Genomic DNA, 22565 nt, shown 5'->3' on the forward strand with positions numbered 1-22565 from the left:
TCTGACTTTAAGCTTTTCAATGTCATAATATAGATGCACAAAAAAGTAGTTTTACTTGACATCCTCAATGATAGAAGTATTGGAAAAGTAATTTCAAACTCATTTGTAAATAAAATTTGTCTTTTTTCTTGCCAAAATGAAAATCCTAAAAGAGTCATTTTGCACCAAACCAAGCAGGTTATTTGATTGTTAATGAAGCTTTCAGATTAGATTCCCCAGGCTAATGAGGTAGGCTATCTATTAAAAGGAAGTTTATGTTTCAAAATGAAGGTGTTGTAGAAAATATTAACTCAAAAACGTTTCAACTTACCAAGCACTTTTCCGTGGTTTATTTTAGTCTCAGATTAGGTCATCTAGTTAACTTGTCTAGTTAATAGATTTTCTTCAAGAATAGTCTCTTTTAAGTGAATCTTCAATTTGATTTTCTCTTGGAATGCAATGGTTTTATAATCTTTACAACTCATCCTCAGCACTTTCAAGAGTTCAGAAAAGTCATTTTCCATAAAAGGAAATAAGAAGAAAGATTGAAAATGCAAACCTGCCACAAATGGTATGGGAATATTTGTGCTGGATTCTACAGAAGGCCTGTTCATGTTCTTTTAAGATGGTCTTAGTTGTTGCAAACTATTAACTCTCTCTTGTCTGCACATTTTGCTAGAAGTGAACAAATTAGCAGTTTTTGCTGATGAGTGTGTGTCCTGAAATAATTATGCGAATTCCCTTGAATTAAGCAATAAAAGTTTTTATTCTCAAGTGGAAGTAGAATATTTTCAAGTACTTTTGATTTAAGAAAGGAAGTTTGATATGAGAAATAAATCAATTGGGAAAAATTTCCCAGTGATTTTTATTTTTAAAGATTCAAAATAAGATCTTGATTTTTTTTATTTCAATACAAACAATAAAAATTGACAGAAATTCAGAGGAAATTCTGATGTAGCCAAATTAGATTTTTTGCTGGGGGAAAAAAAAAACAATAACCAACGCTGGAAAAATCATATGCTGCTTCCTCCTAGGTTTTTCCTTCTGATCTATATGTGACACATTCACAGCTCAAGATTCCTCAGGAGATGAACATGATTCACAGTACTGGCTGTGTGCATACACTTGTCCCTGTTACCTTTCTAACCCCTGGCTGCTCTTCAAAATACTTGCAAAATAGAGTTGACTAAGGGATCTGATGCCAGATTGCAACTGGGTCTCAGGATTTTCTTCATTTTCCAGGTTTGATACATGTTGTTTTCCATGAAGAGAAATTGTAGGGAGGAGACATTCATATTCATATCCCTCTCTTGTGGCTTGTCAGTGTGTTAGCTATGTTGTATTGCTGTAGCACCTTGGTATTAGAAAACGTTTTTCTTATCTGTCATAAAATAAATTAGGCTTAAAATAAGACTATTTTTAAAAATCTAACAAGAATTTTGTAGAGAGTGCTCTAGAGACAACCTTACTTTAGGGAACATAGCATATGTAAAGATCTCCCAGGCAATGTCCTTGCCTTAAGAAGCCACTTCACAGCAATGAAAAAACCCCGCTGAGCCACATGGGGCAGTTTCTTTCTGTAGTGCAGAACAGCCAGTGTTCAAAAAGCTGCGTTCCTCCTGTGTGCTAGAGCATGAAAAAACTGCTCTGAGAAGATATAGACAGCTGGATAGTTAGCAGCACGTGTTTTGCCTCCTTCTTTGCATTGCTGTTTGCAAGGCTTGCATAATCATCTGTGAGTTATTCAGGATGTTGTATTCACTGAGGTTCAGCAGCCGGCGGTAATTCTCATCAGTATACCTGACTGAGAACATGCAGTAAGGGGAACACCGGCTGGTCAGGTCAAGTTTTCCTTCCTCCATCTCTGAGCAACAGCGCTTGACACCTGTAGAAAAAGAGAAGTTGCTGACGTGGCGTATCTTCAGTCAGCAGTGAGATAGTTCCACAGCAGAAGAAAGAGGGAGTCTTTCTTCCAGGAGAGAATTCAGAGTTTAAATGCACCAATAATGCAGTCACGTGTGGCTGCCTCTTGTTAAAGTGCGCCCAGAGCAATGAGGGCAGAAAAGTGAGGGACAGCATTATAATGTTCATCTGTAGCTTTCTCAACAGTTGTTTCATTAAAATCATGGTTCAGACAAGGATATCAGCTTCAGTGGGCTCTCCAGTCACCACTGCCAACGCACCTGTATGCAATTGGTCCCCTGAGCAGCTGGGACCTGGATGATGGAAGGAAGATGCTACTTACAGAACAGCATCCTGATTCTAGTCTTAAGGAGCTTGCCACCTGGACCCATCCCTGCATTTGCATTTTTCATGTCTCCCGAATTCAGCAAAAGCAGAATTTTGAATTCTACCTCCCTGCTTACCAAGAAGTAAAGCAAATGTATCCTAACAACTGTCAGTAAAGGAGACAAATACAAAGCAGGTGGCCTGAGCAGAAGAAGAGTGGGAGCCTCTAGTGTCAGGGAAGTGGGTAGTGCTCCTTTTGTTTAATTCTTTGCCCCTGTATCTTACCGGGTGCTTTGTACTCTTGGAAGGTATCATTCACAAGTGGAAGAAAAATCACAATAGGGCATCGTGGCGAATCTGAATCTTGGAAGATGTAGCACTCCTTCAGGTTTTTCTTATCTTCATCACTCAAAGAAATTTTTGGGAATGGGATTTTCTGCTCCGAGTAATACTTGCACGCCTTATCTAGAGTCTGGAGTATCACAAATATGATCAGCATTAGAGTTCAGCCTGGCTGTCCTGAGACCCCAAAATGAATATCTATCACTAATGTTTAGTGACATGGAGCCATAGGGTGGGTTCCTTCTTATCAAGGGTTGTTATACACATAGCTACCCCACGTGTTAATGTACCACATGGATTACTAATCTCAAGATTTCATCTCAATAACAGAGTTGGAGATTTCATTCAGGATTCAGCTTTATAAATGCAGAAGAAATTAACAGAAGTTTGGGGTAAATCAAGTAGTGTTAAAAGTGGAAAAGCCCATGTTTGTTATACTCCGTAGAATTAATCAGAAAAATAAATCACAGCAAGAAAAAGTGTAAGATATATTACTACATGCTTAGAAGCCAGGAAGCCAGAAGATAACAAAGTTTGAATGTGCAATTTTGTCTGTGCAGGCATTACGGCACATAGATAAATATTTTACTGAGGAAAGACTAGAGTACTATGGTATACTGTGCATTTTCAACTAAACAGGCAAAGATGTTTAACACTACATTTCTGACTAAACTAAGTTTATAAAGACCCAAATTATTTTTCTCCAAGCCTTTATAGACAGCTAATTAAATTTATCCCCATGAAACTGGTGTTTTGAAGCTACATCCTCTAACAGCAAGATAATTTGAAAAGGAGTGTATTTAAATATAGGGCTGACATCACAGCTTTTGAAATGAGGATTTAGGTCACTCAGCAGATTCATTTCTCCTTTCCTTGAAGAAGAAATCACTGACCTCTTCTAGCATTTGAAGAAGGGAATACAGAAGTTAAAAACAAAGCAGCTGAATTAATGAGTAGTTCTAGGTTCTATAGGCAAACAAATTGAGACAGCATAACGTAACATGATCCTCCTTACCAATGTATGAGATCCAGTAGTATAACTTAAATATATGATGACATCTACTTCCCTCTGTCGTCTTAAAAGCGGTGGACTGCTGGTATTGATGAAAAATCCAGCATCTATCATGCCCAGGTGATCAGGATTTTGCATCAGCTCATTGGGACGTGAGTCTAACACAGTGTCTAAAAGGAAAATATTTATTGGAATAAGAACTGATTTGTTGTTATTTTGATGGGAAAAACAACCCACAAAGTTGAACTAGCCATCTCTTAGACCTTTCATTGTTGCAATAGATAAATGTCAAATAGACACGAGAGGGACCTCAAAATACCACCCAAATTCATATTCTTAAAAATGTTCTATATTGAGATTCCAAGTAATCTATTTTAATAATTTGCCATCCATAAGCTATTTCTAATATTTAAATTAAATCTCTCATTTCAATCATTATTTCATGTTGTGTCCATCACTGATATGAAGAACAAAATATCCTTTTCCTTTTTTACATGTAGATTTGTGCTTCGCCCTCCTTCCACTTCTCTTTGGACTAGAAAGCCCCATTTCTTTCAGGCTTTTTCTCATCATTCATATTTTCTGGGATTTTTTCAGTCACATCTGCAGTTAGAGGCACAGCCTTGCTGAATTAAGGTGTTTTCCATATTCTCGTTGTTACTTTAAATTTTGGTCTGTTGGCTTCGAGCCTACCCTCTCAGTAGGATCCACAGACATCTCAGATAAACCACATAAGCACATGCTTATATTTTAAAGCAAACTTAAATTACCTGGCAACTCTTTGTCTCTTCTCACCATTTTAAAAAAAAGATAATTTGTTTTAGGTTTTTTTCCCTTGTCAATAGATTTCTTTCAAAATTTCATCCCAACACCACCTGGATATGATGTCTCTTAAGTTCTTTTTACCTTTCCATTGGCAGAAGTGCTCATTTTCAAAGTAGTCATTATGCAGCTGATAACCCCTCAGGAAATTGTGATGCTGGGCAACTGAGAAGCGATCGGTTAAAGCACCCCGAAGAGCACTGGATAGGGTGCCAGGAGGGGTGTACATGCGAGTCCTTAGCTCATGGGGCCTTGTAGGCAACACTGGGTCTTCATCTAGAGAAGGAGAGAAATGTTAATGAATAACTAATTCATTTTTGTTTCTGGTTGGAATGGCATGTAAGAGATCTCAGAGTTTCACTGAACATACTTTAAAAAAAACCAACCAAACAAAAACCTGTTCTGGAGCAGAATAGGGGCTGCTGCACAAAGATTTGCTGGTGATCTTGAGGTCTGGCCTAAAGATGGCTCATCAGAAGCAATCTTTAGTCCTGAAAAAAGGAGACCTTAAGGGAACCAAACAATTCAGAGAATATCCCTTCAGTCAGAAGGAAAGTTGTGTATCCACACATGAAGATTCCATGAAGTAAAGTAAGCATGGGCAAAATGGGGCTAAAGCATATGCTCCCACTCAGTCAGATGGGCAATAGAAAGGCATCACAAGATTTACCACAATAGATGACAGCTTCTACCCAATAATAACCCACTGCTACATGAGTATATGCTTAATCAGTACAATGAGCGTATCCCGGGAAATACATTCACACTCAGAAATTACAGGAAGTTTCCAGGGTGACTACATGGGGGCATATGTGGATGAGAAGCAGAAATGACACAAGGGGTGGTTTCTTGAAATCACAACTTGCTATGCCAGATCTGGTGGCTGAGAGTGCAACAGGGGAGATCTTGCAGTTTCTATCATTGCACACATGTATTTCTTTATTTTCAGGATGTGTTCAATCAGAGCTACCATCATGTTGAATGATTTAGCAATAAAATTGTGGTTTTTGTATTGCTTCAGAAAACACCCTCTGGGCCTCATTTATCTCTAAGCCAGGATGAATCCAATATAATAATTACTGTGTTGAGTAATGAAATCAAAATCCAGGAAATACTGATCAGCCAATTGATATACAGGTTGATTTCCTGCACTGGAAGTAAAAATAACTTTGCACTCTGATACAGAGTCTTTGTTCTGAGTCTGAACATGTCTGAGTGATAATGAGCAATAACAAAACATTTCCTGTGATATGTGTGACCCCTGTAAATCTTCCAAGTAAAGATTGAACCTTTCAATCAATAGCATTTTCATAAGTTTAATAATTACAGCACTATTTCCCCATTTATTCTTTTCTTCTTAGTTCTTAGGTTGGGAGAGGAAGTTGCCTTTTTTTTTTTTTTTTTTTTTTTTTAATAAGGATCCTATGATTCTGGATTCTAGTTGAAAGATATGATATCAAAAGGCATTCAGAAGACTAAATGACCGTAAGTGAAAGGTCTAAAAATTTCTCACCAACTTCATCAATTTTGTCTTGAGTCCATCTCTTCCAGAAATCCTCTGAACTGTGTGACAGTCCCCAGATTTGTAAGAGGTTCACAGAAAAAATACTGCTCCACATACCTATAAAGAGAATTATTGACCATTGGAACACATTTTAACAGTAAACTCTTTTTTTCCTTTTCTTTTGATCTCCTAGATTCATTTTGGAATGTCTGTATCTGAAATATTTCTAAACATTGAGGCTGTCCAATTACTCTATACACCTCAGTGACCTCTATTTTTGTTAATGTCAGTTCTGTGCCTCATCTACTGCATGGCTTTGCTGCACAGTAAAGAAATAACAGAGTGGGAGAGAAGAAAAAGAGCAAAACCCACTCAAGGAGAAAATTAAGAGCTCAGATAATGCAGACTTCACAAAAACATAAAAAAAAAACCCTGTCTTTCTTATTGCAGATCGTCTTTTTCTACAGACACTCTGGTCACCTTTTGTGAGCCGTGAATCATTTCACAGAGGGAGGAAAAGCCTGTTCAGCCATTTGGTTTGTAAGAGAAAAACGCACACCTTACTATTTAAGTATTCACATACTGTACGGGCTTCTGCTCTGCTGTATACTCTTTCCTCCATTCAGGACTTTTCCTCTCAGACTTTTCACAAGGGAACTGATGGCTTTGCTGACAAAATACAGCCCCAACAATGCCACTTTTTCATCTGCCATTGTAAATTTAAGTATATATTCTGATCAATTGTACTTCCTATTTTTCAGTGGGACACAGAAACCAATGCAGCATATCCAGTAATTAGAAAATGAATTTTCCTGTGGTGGAGCAGGTAAAATGGACCAACCTGAGAGCCAGCATTTTAACAATATTCCCTGGGGTACTGGCTATTTAATGTCATAGCATACTAAAATCAAGGAGCTTATAAGCAGCGTGAATGTAAGAAGAGGTGACTGAAACCAAACTTGCACTGCTCTGTGTTCATCTGTTGGTATGTCATCAATTCTGACTACTCTAATTCCTTGTTAAAGTAGCTGACTGCCTTTAGACACAACCCATCAGTACAACTCAGGCACTGACCAGAGGGATTCAGAAACCCTTTTGCTTCTGGTCTCATTTGTAATCTTGGCAGCCTACATCTCTAGCACGTAGGTTTCGCTTTGTGGCATTAATGTTATATCTCACAGTAGAAGTGCAGCTGCGTGTTTCCTGCAGTGTCGAAACATTTGTAAATTGGAGTGCATTCTGAGAAGAATCAGAAGCATAGAAAATCAGAGTAAAACATTCCTTAGAATGGAAGAAGGAGATTTATGGATTTCATCGATAACACAGAATTTCAGAAAGTTTAAGCATACCAGGACAACAATAAGAAAACAACAAAATAAAAAAGGATAAGACATCTCTTACTGTAAACTTTTGGCTAAACTATAATGCACCTCCATTCTAGAAGGTGATCCTACAGCAGAGGTCAGTAGGTCTGACCAGAAATGTCCATGTGCTCTGCCACTCCCTGAAGAGCCAGAGGAATGAAACACTTCACCTTGCAGGTAGCAGATCCGGGATTCGGGCAGTTTTTTTAACATGCGTCCCATGAAGAACTTGCTTCCAAAATTCTCCGCAGGGATGAATGCACCATACTTCAGCAGCCCCACCTCGTAGGGGGTGAACTCCACCCACTCTGTAACACCAACACAAAAGGACGCTTTGAGATTTCTTGGGCTCTCAGCTGGGTATGGAGCTGCTAGGACATAAACCAGTCAGATTTCTGTTTGTTGTGCTGTCTTTGCAAAGCCTAACTGATAAACAGCCACCTGCAGAGCCAGGCAACTGAGCTCAGACGTGGTGGCAGTGGGGTTTCCTTAATCGCAGGGAGGCAGAAGCAGTCTGCCCAGTGACGGTGGCATCAGAGTGTACGTAGTGAGGATGGCAAGGCTCCAGCCATTAACACCTCACGTGTTGCACCAACCCAGCAGGCACTGGGTTTCACTCTGCCCTTGCATCCATCACCTCTAGGTGGAAGTACCTTCACTGTTACCAGTATAGTTAATAGGATGCATTTTTTTCCCTTGAATAATTCAGGTATGTTCAAATATGGATACTCAGCTCTAGAAGAACGTGTTTGTTGTAAGTGGCTAGTTATACACCCATACACCCTGTGTAAGGTAAGGAAGATAGCACTAGTTTTTTACTTTCTTGGATGTCTTCTCGTAATGAGGAGCAGCTGTCTGATATGACTGCAGTATGAGCGAAGTTTGGGACAGAGAGACTGTAGACCAAATTTTCATTCATGTGATTCATTGTTTTTCACCTCAACCATAAAAATTTGATATGAATTTACTTTCCCCCTTTTCTCCCACAATCTAACTTTTTCTGCTTATGAAAAAACTAATCAAAATAATGAGCAAAGAAAAAGATTCAGTTGGAAGTAGGCCAGATGCTTTTCCAGTCCTTATTACAACCATGAGGTCTTTCTTGATATTTAAAAAATAAAGCACTTAAGATATCACAGAATCACAGAATCACCCGGGTTGGAAGGGACCTCAAGGATCATGTAGTTCCAACCCCCCTGCCTAGCAGGGCCACCAAACACACACATTCAGATCAGGTTGCCCAGGACCCCGTCCAACCTGGCCTTAAACACATCCAAGGACGGGGCATCCACAACCTCCCTGGGCAACCCGTTCCAGGGCCTAACCACTCTCCTTGTATAGAACTTCCCCCTAACATCCAACCTAAATCTTCCCTCCTTCAACTTGGATCCATAAATATATGATATTTATACATCATATATGGGCATTTACAAAAGGCAAAATTTGATTTTCAGACATATTCAATAATTTTTTACTCTTGGTGCTCCATCTAATATCTCCAAAATGGCTTTTCTGGCAGGATTTTTATTTTGTGTGTCAAAAATATTGAAATAGCTGATCTGTAATAGCTCTTGTATTAAAATTGTATTGAGGTAATGGCTATTTCTCTATAAAACAGCAAACAGACCAGAGCTACCAAGCAGAGAAGAGCAAATCAAATCACAGGAATCCAGTTGCCAGTTTTAGCACCACAGGAGCTGAAATATTGCCTTTACCTTTGAAATCCTGAGTGCTGTAGTTGTCCCGGACGCAGACTGACACATAGATGGGCAGCGGGTTCTGGCCATCACACAGCGCTTCTCGTTGATCAGAAAGTTTGTGGGGGTCTTTCTGGTTTTGAAGAAAAACTGTTATGTCAGAAGAGGTGGAAACAACTTGTCTCAAACTCTTTCTGTATGTACAATCCGCACTTCAGGTAAATTGCTTGAGAACACATCTGATTTTATCTAAAGATTAGCCAGAATCTAACGGCACTTGCCAAATTAGGCTGCATTCACAACTAATTCTATTGACATACACTTTGGAGATTATTGAGAAAAAAAAAAATGTCCGAGCATTTATTGACACGGAGAACTTCATTTTAGTTGGAGGTATATTCTCTGAACTGACAGGCAAATTTTCTCTCAATTCAGCAGAAATAAGAATAATTAGTAAAAGCAGCTCTCTAAGAAAAAGAATATGTGTCATACCCCATCGTTCAGTAAGTATTCAATCATAAGCCCCCAGAGATCAATAAATGATGTCCTGTATCCCTCTTCTTTCCGCTGGCATAGCTGCTTGTTGTAATACTTCATGCGATCCATAGAGAAGCAGCCCATCTTGCATTTGGTTGCTTGTTTCTGGGCTTCACTAATATGTGAGTCGAGATCCTTCTGTGACCAGTAGGCATCCCTGTATAAGTTGGCCATAGTCCTGGAGAAAGATAAGACAGATAAGAAAAATTAAAAGGAGCAAAAGAAGGCTTCAAACTTTCTGGGGACAGAGGTCTACATTTAGGGATTTATTTCTGTTTGTACAAACTTTATTTTTGGTGCTCCATTCAGCTGAATGAGCTTTCCAAATCCCCAGCAATTGTTTTAGTTTTTCAAGCTCACTTTCAAAAGAAGAGGGCCTAAAAATTGCTTTCACATAGGAGTGAATTACTATTTTTTGGAGTAGGTTACAACTTCCAGTACTAGGCTCCTCATTGGTAGCAATCAGTAGCTGTGTGACAGCAACTCCATGCAGGGACATCACTCTCAAAAAGACCGGTCTACTCTCTTGCATGAACTGGCCTTACCATGTGGTGCCAGACAGCCCGCTGATGTAGGTTACACAATCCAGGAGATTTAATTTCTTGAGTCCCATGAGACTGCCATACAGTCCTGTCATAGACTTTAGTCCACCACCTGTCGTGATGATAGCCACAACAGGGACCTGTTGGACAGAGGAGAATGGGACAGTCACACTGATGGCACTCAATAGATTGCCATGGGGTCTGGCCACTGCTCCCAGGCTGGTCCTAATCTAAAAGCCTGGGTCCCATTCTTGAAAGACAGGCTCTGAAACAGCAATGACTACTAGTTCTGCTTCCCTTTGTATAAATACATGTTAAGAGATCATCTAAAACCTGGGTTCCTGTCCATATTTATTTTAGACCAAATGAGGGCACAGGAGAACAAGAAAAAAAGCTTTATTTGATGGTGACCATGTGTTTTCTCTGTATTTCCATCCCTTCGCCACTCTGTTCTGTTTCATGAATCTACTACACATTTTTGAAAGAGTGCCAGCCTCAGGAAGAAATACTTCCACTGTTGCTGAACAACTCTCATCAACCTTGTTATTCATCAGTAACATGAAGTTACACAGGATATTTACTTTGCAGAATTTCAGAGTTGCAAGAAAGGGAAGACACTATAACATGTATTCAGTGGAGATGTTTATCCTAAGCTTTCAGAAATTGTGATATTTGAACACTGGAAGAAATCTTTACAATTTAATGTGTTTAATATACACATAGTATTTATGAATCAAGCCAGCTATAGAATAGGATGGGAGGGATGGATACAGATCAGGTCTGACAAAATGCACATTGAGAGTCAAGTAGGATAGAACTACTGCAACTGCTGTTTCTTGAAATAACAGAACTTAGCAGCAAAGATACAGAACAGATGTGTGGCCCATTTTGCTGACCTCTCCTCTAGAAGAGTACACAAAGGTGCTAGAAATTCAAGATCCACCCCCACCACACACACACATACTTCATGATCCTGTAGATCCTCTTGTAGGTGAAAAACATTTTTCATCGCGCTTGCTACATACTTCTTCCTTTTGCCCAGGAAAGCCCTCTCATCCGAACATAAGTCAAACCCAAAGCGCATGTCCAGGTCTTGGTGGCATGAACAGTTACTAAGATAAACATAGGCACATATTTTACATTTCAATAAACTCATATACGTAGATAGACCCAAGGATAATGTGATAGGAACGTGAGAATATTCTAACTATTTTTGAAAGAAAGAAAAACATATTAAAATTAGTAAGCTTAACCAGTGGCATTCTATGCCATTAGCAATAACTAATTGGAAAATAATATACAGCATTTTAAAATGAAATATACATGTATATTTTAAAACTAAAAGAACTACAAAATTCAAAAATCTATTCAAATGTTCTAAAATGAGTATATTGATTTCCCCTTTCACGAGGAATTTCAGTCTATGTTTTCTCATTGCAAATCTAAGAACAGTTTTTCCAATGTTGGCTTTTGAGCAGCTCCAGTGGGAGCGTATCCCCCTCTAGCGGTGAGCATCGCTGAGGAGAAAAATCTGAATTCAGAATTAAATTACTTTTCTGTTTTGCTTTCTAGTTATTTACAAAAAGAAAAGATCAGATTGCCCAGTGATGTGTGTTACGTGTGGTTATGGATAACATGAAACATCTTCATGTTTCCCGAAGAGTTCAATTTTGGATCCTCTCTTTTTTTATCTTGTTGTTTGCTTTTTTGCTTCATTTTTTTTTAAGTCAAATTTATTATTTTTCTGAATTTCAGAGACAGAAATTAATAAAAAATAATATTATGTGGTCAAAGTCAAAATAATGCTAAGATAAATACATAATAATCAACATCTATTGCTGAAAGTCAAATTCCAAGCCTAATTATATATAATATACTGCACATGTTTTTCAGTTTGCTTATATTCTTTCCATGTGGTTTAAACAATGTCAAAATCAATAGCTCAAACCTTTAGGAGTAGAGTACCCCTTACCATCTTTCTGCTTTCACATTCAAATCAAATCTTTTCTCCTGAAAAACAAATATATAAACAGTATGTTTTTGTTTTCATTTTAAAGTTTCTTTTTCCCCTTTCTCTCCTGGGGTCATTGCTTGACTTATACTCCAGCAAAGCCTGGCAATAACTAAGTCAAATGTCTGAGATTTTTGCATGTATTTTCAAGACCATTCATCTGTCCTCAGTGGAATATTCCTACCCACAGATCCCAAGTTCTTCCAGGACACATTAACAAACTTCATACAACGGATGCTGAGATTAGTGCAGTAGGTCCAATTTCCTGTGTTATGAATGAACTTTCTGCAGCATCCTGAAATACCACTTCTTTTATGCTTCCCATTCTTTAGGCTCTGACATGCAACAGATCTTTGACTTCCTGCCCACAGACCTGCAGTGAAGAGATTGCAATTCTGCACTCACTGTTTCTCAGATTTAACTTTGCCTTAAAATTATTATTGCAACTTTCATACTGTTATTTAACTGGCAAAGAGTGCTCTGTTCTAGGGGGATGCTTTAATGGTCCTGAAATCTGATGTTCTCTCACTTCTTTGCGTGAGATTTTCCCTAGACATCTGTAGGTGTTTCTTCACAATAACACAATATTTTAAAACAAGGATTTGTTCCTTATTCTACTTCTTATTACTTTTTTTTTTCAATTAATTTCATTGCTTTATAGAGCCATACCTACTTTAAACAATATTCTTATCACATAATTTAAACTCATATACTAAATTTAATATTTTTAATACAATTTATATACAGTCCCTTAAAGGAAATAATTTACTGTAGGCAGATTTATTCTTTTTTCCATAGCTTGTGTTCAAAGGGAAATCTCTCTTCAGACCTTAAGCAAAACAGGGATCCATGAACATGGAGATATATAGTGAAGAAATCATAATATTTTTTTGACATCCTTGAAAGTCACTCTATCTGCTACTGGCACATGATGGAGACAAATGGAGGAACAACCTGCTTCTCCTGAGAAAACAGCCAGAGAAACAGAGTTCTTGTTTGTTAGAGGTATGAGAAAAAATCAGAATATTTCTCACTCTTTTGGTAGCTATTTACGGGGACTCCTGTGGGACAGTATTAGGGGGGCTTGAAGAAGAAATGATTTCTACTTGAGTGACATTTTGTTCCTCAAGGAAGTGATGCTCACCTCTGCAATTGTCGTTTTCATTCCCATAGGCAGTGAATTCAGCATCAGCACTGGGGATCCTGTTTCTGTACTGAACCTGCAGGTCCACTGGGAAAACAACATGCTTTAGGACAAAAACAGTCACAGGTTTGCCCTCTCCAGCTCCTCCCACCTTCTAGAGAGCAATTCATGGTCAGTTCAACATTAAGGCCACTTCCAACGTACAGGGTGGTAGCGCCTCTTCTTTGGCAACATGACATCCAACGTTGGCTCAGCATACTTGATATAGTGGAACTTGGTAGGACATGATGGGCTGACCACTCCATCAGGGCCCAGTGTGATATCCTGTGTCCCTTCAAAGGATCCTTTCACAGTAAGGGAAAGCTCCTTCTCTGAAAAAAAGAAAAAGCAACACACAGAACAAAGTATATGAGAAAGTCAGTATGATTAAACTGGGAAATTGTACTGCCTTGATTAAAGGTGGAGTGCAGATACCACAGTTATAGAGTTTGGACCACAACATTGCCTAATGGAAAGCAATCTGAAAGGAGTGCAAGTAGCAAAGGGAAAAAAGCAAAACTGAGACTATTTTCTTAAAGAGAGGACTCTACATATTCTTACTGTTACATACAAGTGAGATATCAACTTTGAAGTGGTCTTGTTGGCATATACCTAACGGATTACGGGATGCAGTCATCAAAGTATATAACAACATAATGAATTTGCCTGGTGCTAATTGCACTGAATAATGCAAATAATATTTGTTTCACCAACTCAATATGTTGCATGAAATAGGCATCCTCTCACTAGTAGACTGTTGTTAGATACCAAAGCAATAAACTTACTTGACTTTTTCTGCTGCTTTTCATTCACTTCCACTTCTAAGCAACAAAGTTCACGACACTGTAAAAGAATAGGTGAGAAAGATCATGACATTTTCTGAAAAAGCATTGCCTTTAATAGTGTTTTGGGGGGCTTGTTTGTTTTATGGAATTCACATCTCTTTCACACTATGTAAGTATGCTTGTCTAGTGCTGAGCTTACCCACCAGGCATGGTTCATCTCCCATGGAGGAAATGAGCTAGTTATCAACAAGTGGCTTAACAGTCTCTTTATGACTGTGCTTAAATAAACAGCAGTATGTTATTGAAGGAGTACCAGACGGAAATGGAGGGAAAGAGTGTGTGGCTTGAAATACAGAGCAGACATTAAATAATTGGATACCATAATCATTCTCCAGTGAACACAGAAATAAAATATTCCACTCTCAAAGTACCTTAACAGGAAAGGAGGAAGAAAGAATGGCATATTGGCTATCTACTAGGTCACAGTTTTGCTAACCCCCAGGCTTTCCTACTTCGTATTAAGTAAATAGTTACAGACGATTTCTTAAGAAAAAGACACATACCACTAAGACTCCATTTGTAGCAATGTTTTCATATGGACCAGACCTTTGATATAAAAAGAAAAACATAGCTTTTTAGATCAAACAAATGCCCACCTATCTTTGTTCATGATGTTGCTCTTTCTCCCTTTTAGAAGGGTGAGGGCCAGAGGGACCCCTGCAGCTACATAAGAAGCTCCTTTCTATACTTGCTTGGACTGAGTACTGCTCCAAGGGCATTTGTCCCAGTACCAAAGCCGAATGATACACATCATGACTACTTTTTTTGGTGGTTTTTTTTGTTTTGTTTTGTTTTGTTTTGTTTTGTTTTTTTTTTTCAATGTAGCATCTTGATCATCTAAAATGAAATCTGTGATTAGGCAGTCAGGCAGTCAAATTGTTCCTGTCACTGTAATGCAAAGCACAGATATTCCACCAAGAACTTGCTAAAACACCGGCATATCCCTGAAGGAAGGACAGCTCTATGTACTTGCTGATATGCAAATATAATCATAGGGGTAGAGGATGTGAATAGAAAAAAAATCTGATCATGCTGGTGGAAAAGCCCTTCACTAGAATATTAAACAAAATGGCATTTTGTTGGGCAGGGAAGAAAGAGAATTTGTAGGAGCAAAATGGTGCTGCAAGTGGAAAATTTAAAGATACAAAGGAAACCTAACTACAACGGTTCTGCATTAAAGTCTGCCCAGTGCTTAAACAGAAACAGGCTTGAAAAGACTGATACAATTGCATGCAGACATAAGCTTACGTGTATGCACTTAGAAAGCCTTCTGAAATCGTCTTGCAGAAGACAAGGTCTGACACTGTTGATGGGAGAGATAATGCTGGGAAATGCGCTCTGAGAGCAGCTACATACAGAACAAGCTGCCAGGAGAATCAGCCAGGTGTTTCACTCCAGCAGAGCAGTAATGGTACTGAAGAAAAATGCTGTCTCTTTTTAACAGAAATCCCACAAAGTGTGGGATCTAGTGCTGTTTCTGTGTTTTAGCAAATAATCACTACCAGATTTTTTAAAGAATCAACATTATCACTTACAATGTCTCCAGTTTGAATTCAACCTCTAGCTCCTCCTTGGCCTGAAAACAAGAACAGGAAATTAAAGGAAGTAGTGTGATGCTTTCTTCCTTATCTAAATCCAGGTAACAAGTATGCAGTATTGAAGTAATTGGTTGCAGTGTACAGCCTGTGATAAAGATACCAGTGTGGAACGTTGGAAACAACCATTTAATAGTTCAGTGATTCCTTCCTCTCCTACTTCCTTCTACTAGCTATATCAAAACAATCTGTTTTTATCTCTTACTGAAAATGCTCCAGTAAGACAACTGGCAACTTGTTCTGCTATTTGAATTCCGCTTTTCCCTCCTACCTATTCCTGGTTCTATTTAGCAATGATGAATTGTCCTTGCTATTAGCTTGGAAGTTAAAGGTACTTTCCAGTCATCACTTCTAACATTGTAAAAAAAGACTGATATTATTGAGTAATTTAGTTAGAGTTATGCAACTCCCTGTAAGACAGTGCTGATATTTATTTATGAGTTATTTGTAAGCGACCTAGTTTGGGTACCAGAAACAACTTGTAGCAAGAAGTTGTAGGATATTTCTCCGATCTGATCTATAGACCTCAAAGGAAATCAAGATTCTTTTTCCCATTTTACAGATGGCTAAATCAGTTATTCATAGCCTGGAAACAGCACTAATTGCCGAACAATTGTCAGCTGGCTTTTCACCAGCTGAGGTATCATTGTAGCAAACTGCAGAGAGATACAAACAGGAGGTTACTTCAGCTTTCCTTCCTGGCATGGCTTCAATATGGCAGTAGGTAAAATCAAAGAGGCAGAGGACACTGGCTTTGAATTACATGGGAAAAAAATCTTTACAGACTACTCACTCTGCAGTAGCTGTAGAGTCTTGGTATGGCTCAGAGATAACTCAGTCAGATCCCTCCTCTGCATACTGCACTGTTTCAGACGTTCGCTCCTTAATCACTTATATAAACACCACCAGCAGGGGCTCAGGCTTTCCAACCCAGATTTATGACCACGATGTTTACTTACATTTATATTTTGAGTGGAAGTTAACATACCAATTACTGGGATAAGTGTTCACTGTGGATTTAGAAATCTCACTCCAAGTTTTTGGAATTGTTCTGTAACTCCCCACTAGTATCTTGGTTGATGTATTCTAAACCTTTTGGTGTCACACAGCTTTTGAAGAAGAATAAAATTGGAGCAGCAATTCCTGAGTTCAATCCCAGGAAATAAAACAAGGATACCATCATGGGAGTACCAACTAATGCTGACTTCTGGCAGTTAAGTAACTGTAGCCAAAAAGGACTTTTTCATGGAAGATGCATTAGAGAAGGGCTCAATAGACTTTGCCAGAGATGTGGAAGTAGGACAAAGCAGGGCAATACATAGAGCAGGAAACTGAAACATTACGATTTATGGATGAGGCTTGAAAACTCAAATTTCTGTGCCCTCTCCACCCCCTCCTGCCAGATCTTACAGATACTGATCTCACAGAGCTCACCGTTGAGCTGGGCTTGAAATATAGGAGCACTGTTCTATCAACTGGAAGTTTAGCAGTATCAAAGAGTGTACAGAGGAGATGGTCATCTGGTGTTGCAAAATCCTCGTCATACACTGTCAGCTCCAGCACATTCTAGAAAGATAAGGAGAGGGGTTTAAAACTCTCTAAAGTCTGGACAACACTGGCTGTAGAGAAGAAAGAGTAGTGAGGATGTGTGTGAGAAGATGAAGATGTCATCTCACCTGGGAGAAACATACTGTAATTTTAAAATGTGTTCTTCTCTGTACAGCTTAACTGCTATAACATGAGTAATACATTGTCTATATTTACATGACAGCTTCTTCATCTCCTGAAGTCTCTACCTACTTTGCACTAACTGGTACAAGTCCCTTAGTTTCCCTAGAACCTGAGTAAAGCACTCAGTCTCTGACCATCCAGTAACACCTGGCCAGATTTCATGATGAAAGCTAGACAGACAGGAACCATCTTGAGATAAACACTCTTGAATAAAGCCATTTTTTCATCATACTACTGTAAAAGCCAGTTTTTGTAGATTGTCAAATATAAAGAATACATGCTTCCAACATGTTTCTGGGTACACAAAAGGCTTATTCATCCACTTTGCTGAGAAGATACTTAGGGAGGATGTATCAGAAGTGGGTGCTATCTGCTGTTGCACCTCCTCAGTGTTCAACAGCACATTAGTTGTATGGCACACCAGTTACATGCCAAACCTTGTTTCTCTTCACATTATAATAGTTGAGCTGCAACGAAAGACCATGTGGAGAATGAGTTCTACAAGAAATCTGAATTCTGTGACCTCTTCTTATTCACATCATTTCCAACAAACTCTACAGAATCAGTGTTGCTTATTTAAAGCTTAAGGTTTTCTGTCCTAATTTAACTCCAGACTCTGTAGCTAAGCCTCCATGAGCAATTTAAACAGAATCATTGAACGTTTCTAGGAACTCATCCTGGGACAGTGCAGGGAGTAGGACTCACCAAACTCGGACATCTTCAGGCAGACAGATTTGATTCCTTACCTTAACTTTACTCTGGATCCTGAAGTAGAAGGTTTCATTCCACACTGGGTCGTTGGAGTTTCTTATCGTTTTGGTGCGGCACTTTTCGATTGCTGCCGTAGGCAGCCACAGTGAAACATAGCAATCAGCCTGGCTTACTGAGCAGGGAAAGAAACAGAGCATTGTTAATGTGAAAGTAAGCATTGCTGCATAAAACAACAAAAAATGACTGTATGGTACCTACAGCAAATGTGATTTATTTAAAGGCAGAAATGCCCGAGGTAAGGCAACTTTTTCTAAGATATTTTCTCTGAGGGAAAAAGCACACAGATGATAAGATGCAAAACTTTCTGTCACACGGAGAGTTCTTAATAATAAAATAAGCAGACACAGTAAGACACAATAATAAGCAGATGCAAAAAGTTCCTAATTCTAAGAATGGGCATCCTTACATAAGAAAAGTACAAATGATGGTAACAGTAAATGGAAAGCACTCTTCAGCAGCAGGTAAGGACTCTGCAGGCAGGTCAGAGGAACAGAGCTTGCACATCCACTTACGGAGAAAAGCAAAAACTCTTCTGGTCTTACCCAGCTTCCATAAATCATCTTGAAGGTAACATATAGAGGTATATATGCATATTTTGTATTTATAATATCTATAATAACATGTATAGCATTTATAATAGTAGTATGTAGGTGTATGTATTCTATTTATATACATATATATATAAGGTTCTGTCCAACAGCTTGACTGTCCTTGTCTGGAGTGCCATCTTCTGCTCTCCTTCACTCCTACCTTCCCACTGCTCTTCTTTCTTTGCCTCCTTACCTCTACTTTCTTTCTGGCTCTGTTACCCAAGATGAAATTCTGCTTTCAGTATTCAGGTTTCTTCCTTTTCTTAAAGAACAAAATTCCAAAGGGAAGAAATAGGCTCAAATGGGCTATCTTCCTGCTCTCTGTTCAATCCCACTGGTGGAAGCAACAGACACAAATAAACCCAGTAGCCTCTGTTTCTCCTGCACACATATCACAGCATGATGGCCTTCACAAACTGATCACTGTGGGAACAGTAATTCCCAGGGATGGATCTTTTCACTTCAGACATTTTGTTTGAATACTAAATCTCCTTGCTTTCTGCTCTACTTACACGCCTACCAATTTTGCACTAAGCTCTGGGAGATGTACTCAGTTTTTCACAATTCCCATTGGTATGGATGAACATTTAGCAGCATCAAGAGGATCATTAATAGACAACAGAGAGCCACTGTAACATAGTTGTTGCATATTCACAGCAAGTTGCTAGGAGGCTGACTGAAAACACTGGCTGTTTATCCTAAACGTCTCCCCAGTGGAGTCACGTCAATTCAGCCTGGTCAATCTGGATGCATTGTACGTTTCTCCTTGCTTATGCACATTCATACATCTTTGAAGGAGGAACAAAATGTCCCACATGCATCTTTTCCAAGTGAAGGAAGTTGCTTGTCTTTTTTTGTTTTGTTTTGTTTTTATAGATAGAGTATAGATAGATCTAACACCTAGCTTTAAGGTCTACTTGTCAGATTCCTGTATTTAGTTCACACATACTCAGGAAGTATGTCTTGGACTGGCTACTCTGAGAAAGTTTCATCTGGAAAATGTTAGCTGTTGCCAAAAATGAGACAAGAAAAAACAATAGGCTTTATTTACACTAAAAATAAAATAAAATCCTTAATAATTTCACTGCCAAAATTAACCCTTTCCACCTTTCTGCAGAGTTGAAGAAACAAGCTAACCCATGGTGAATCTAGTGAATATATATCCTCCCAGAGACTTGCATGAGTATTGATCTGTTTCTGTATGACTGTTAATTTATTTTTGGATTTCTGATCTCAGAAATTCTATGCACATAATTCTTAAAAGAGATTTAAAATTGAAAAAAAAAAAAATAAAAAAAAAATAAAAAAATTGGATACCCTAGAAGAAATCATACTAATTTTAAAATGCAATTCTCTATGAGCACTTTATGATTTTACATTTATTACTGAACATTGATGCCTACTTAGTCTTTGCTTACAAAGTACTCGGTTCAACTGATGTGAGTCATCATTCTTGCATATTAACTGTGCTTTGGGATACAAAGCATATCAAACAATCTTTAATTATATGAGTGGGTGCAGGCATACTAGTCAGCTGTGTATTTAATTCAAAATATTACTTCAGTCCTACTTGCACAACCTCTTCCTGCAACCCAGTTATTTGTAATTCTATCTTGCCACCTGACATGTAGAATAGTGTAGACAAGTCCTTGATGAAATTTTTCTGCTTTATTGCGTCACCACACAAGTGCCACAGCCATCAGGAAGGAAGGGAAGTGCAAATGTAAGAGCATGACCCAATGATACGACCTAAGATATAGCAGTTGTATCTCACAGCTGTGACACAGGAAGTCCTCTAATACACCTTCTAGAAAAACATGACTACCACAGGGTAAAATGGAAGTAGTAGTTCACAGTAAATCTAGACCTTCATCTTTCAGAACATGTTCCCAGACTCTTCCTGTACATGAGGCTATAGTGCCAGCTGCTGCCATTCATACTGAAATAGGAGAACCTAAGGACTGCAGGGTTATAGTTTTCCTTCCATGCTCACCCCTGAAGCTACCTTCTTTCACCCTGAAGATTTCATGAGTAGCAGTTTCCACAACAGAAACTGCTAACAGGTCTATTTCATGTTTAATGCATCTCCTTATTGTGCATGGGCATAATGCATGTTCTTTAACTCGAAAGTGCTGCTTTTCTTTCCTGCTCTTGTCACTTCTCTGTCATATGACTCTCAACCGCAAGACTGCTGCACAAGCATTAAAGAAGGGATGAGGAATCCATCTCTCTGCACCTGCTTTGATAGCCTTTTCAGAGTAATTAACAGTGACATTTGTCTGATGGTAATGATTTTAGAAAGTTTTGGGTTTTGTTCATTCATTTCATCTGTGTCAGAAACGTTATTGTAGTGGACAAATATTTTTGCTTTTGTCAGTTGATCTTCCCAAGTTTCTGCAACATAATGGCAAAATTATCCCTTGCTTTTGGAAATACAGGAAGCTTATCACAATAGCAGTGATAAGTATATCAGTAGTAAGGGCACCTGGCCATAACACATTCAAGAGACTGAGACAGAAAGATTGATGGGAGAGAGACAAATAGATCCACCAGATCTACTCTACCAGGCTTTTTATATGTGCCAGCCACACAGAGGTACATTTAGGGCTAGGGGGTAAACAGGCCATTGGACAGAGCAAGAAGGATCACTGACACTGAGCAGTGCCTACTCAGCAGTTCCTCAGCTTCACTTCTGCTTATTAGGAACTAAACTTAGAGAATAGTGGAAGTACACATAAATTCATGAACATGTTTTCTATAAATGTATGAGAAAAAATCTAAATTTTCTACTGGGTATAAGGATATAGAGTTTTTCATCCATATATGTAAAAACTTTCCTTTCTTCGGGAGAAAGTACTTATCCTCAAAAGCACATTCATTCTTCATCAAGAAAGGGCTAGAATAACATTCAACAAAACAGCAGGAAGCAACATGGTTTGTAACAGTTAGTTTAAATAAACACTTGATCATTTTAGAAACACTTGCAAAGGGTTGCTATACTGTTATGAAAGAAAACTTGTCACTGGTATCCTACGCATCACTTAAATCCTTTTAACAATATACTGTTATACATATCATATACCTGCTTTTATTTAACCATTTATCCTTGCATGATTAAGTAGATCCTGCGTTATGGAATAATCAGCCAAAGTGATTCATTTATTTGGATAAATACCAATGATATCATCAACTTGAATTTTCTGATGTTTGCTTTTGTATTTACAGTGTCCAGTTACCTCTGAAGTACTTTCAGGAAAACAAGATGTTTGTAGGAACAATTGGATACTTACAGGCATCCACTCGCTGGAGATTTCTCATTCGGATGATCCTTACAGTCAGCAGGTAGCAGGGAGAGGATTCTATCTGGAGAACAGAGAATGGAGTATGAGTAAATCTTCAGCAGGAAAAATAACAAAAAATGAGCAACCTGACCAAGTGCTACAAGACCATAATGCATTCAGGAAAAATTATGCCAACAATCTTGCTATTCTGCAGAAGAAAATCTGCAACAATACTGCATAATAGCAAAGTGCAAAGACAGCTGAAGTGGGTCAGAACAGAGAGCTCAGGATTCTCTGTCTCACTGTGGTCCCAGTGGGTCTGAAGAAGACAAATGCAAAGCAGCATTTCCTACCATTCCTACCATTTCCTAACCATTCTCCAAGTCTGCTACAACTTGATGTTTAAGGACTTTTTAAGCTACATGTGGTTTCTTTGTATTTGACACAAGCAAACCCTAAATAATGCTCACAGATAGGTGTTTTTGACTTCTGCTTCAAAAACACAGAACAGGTGCTCCCTCCCCCCCCCC

At 38.5% G+C, this 22565-nt stretch overlaps 1 protein-coding gene across 3 annotated transcripts in view; it reads right to left on the bottom strand.

Annotated features, from left to right (window-relative positions):
* Positions 1 to 915: 915 nt before the first annotated feature.
* The window catches only part of LOC122158070 (cytosolic phospholipase A2 epsilon-like), a 31190-nt gene continuing 9540 nt past the window's right edge, over positions 916 to 22565 (bottom strand). For all 3 annotated transcript variants that reach the window (XM_042814445.1, XM_042814446.1, XM_042814447.1), the window contains 19 exons: positions 22045 to 22117; positions 18140 to 18276; positions 17097 to 17228; positions 15603 to 15643; positions 14571 to 14613; positions 14008 to 14065; positions 13388 to 13554; positions 13184 to 13270; positions 12001 to 12038; positions 10993 to 11140; positions 10032 to 10168; positions 9442 to 9664; positions 8968 to 9082; positions 7423 to 7560; positions 5898 to 6005; positions 4469 to 4660; positions 3566 to 3732; positions 2494 to 2680; positions 916 to 1864 (listed from right to left, as the gene is read on the bottom strand). In XM_042814445.1, the coding sequence (XP_042670379.1) occupies positions 1653 to 1864; positions 2494 to 2680; positions 3566 to 3732; positions 4469 to 4660; positions 5898 to 6005; positions 7423 to 7560; positions 8968 to 9082; positions 9442 to 9664; positions 10032 to 10168; positions 10993 to 11140; positions 12001 to 12038; positions 13184 to 13270; positions 13388 to 13554; positions 14008 to 14065; positions 14571 to 14613; positions 15603 to 15643; positions 17097 to 17228; positions 18140 to 18276; positions 22045 to 22117 (2403 nt within the window). In that variant the 3' untranslated portion in view covers positions 916 to 1652. The remainder of the gene's footprint in view (positions 1865 to 2493; positions 2681 to 3565; positions 3733 to 4468; positions 4661 to 5897; positions 6006 to 7422; positions 7561 to 8967; positions 9083 to 9441; positions 9665 to 10031; positions 10169 to 10992; positions 11141 to 12000; positions 12039 to 13183; positions 13271 to 13387; positions 13555 to 14007; positions 14066 to 14570; positions 14614 to 15602; positions 15644 to 17096; positions 17229 to 18139; positions 18277 to 22044; positions 22118 to 22565) is intronic.

This window comes from Centrocercus urophasianus, unplaced genomic scaffold (genome assembly GCF_019232065.1).
Source record: "Centrocercus urophasianus isolate 14NV4802_14NV808 unplaced genomic scaffold, USGS_Curo_1.0 seq_14, whole genome shotgun sequence".
Lineage (NCBI taxonomy): Eukaryota > Metazoa > Chordata > Aves > Galliformes > Phasianidae > Centrocercus > Centrocercus urophasianus.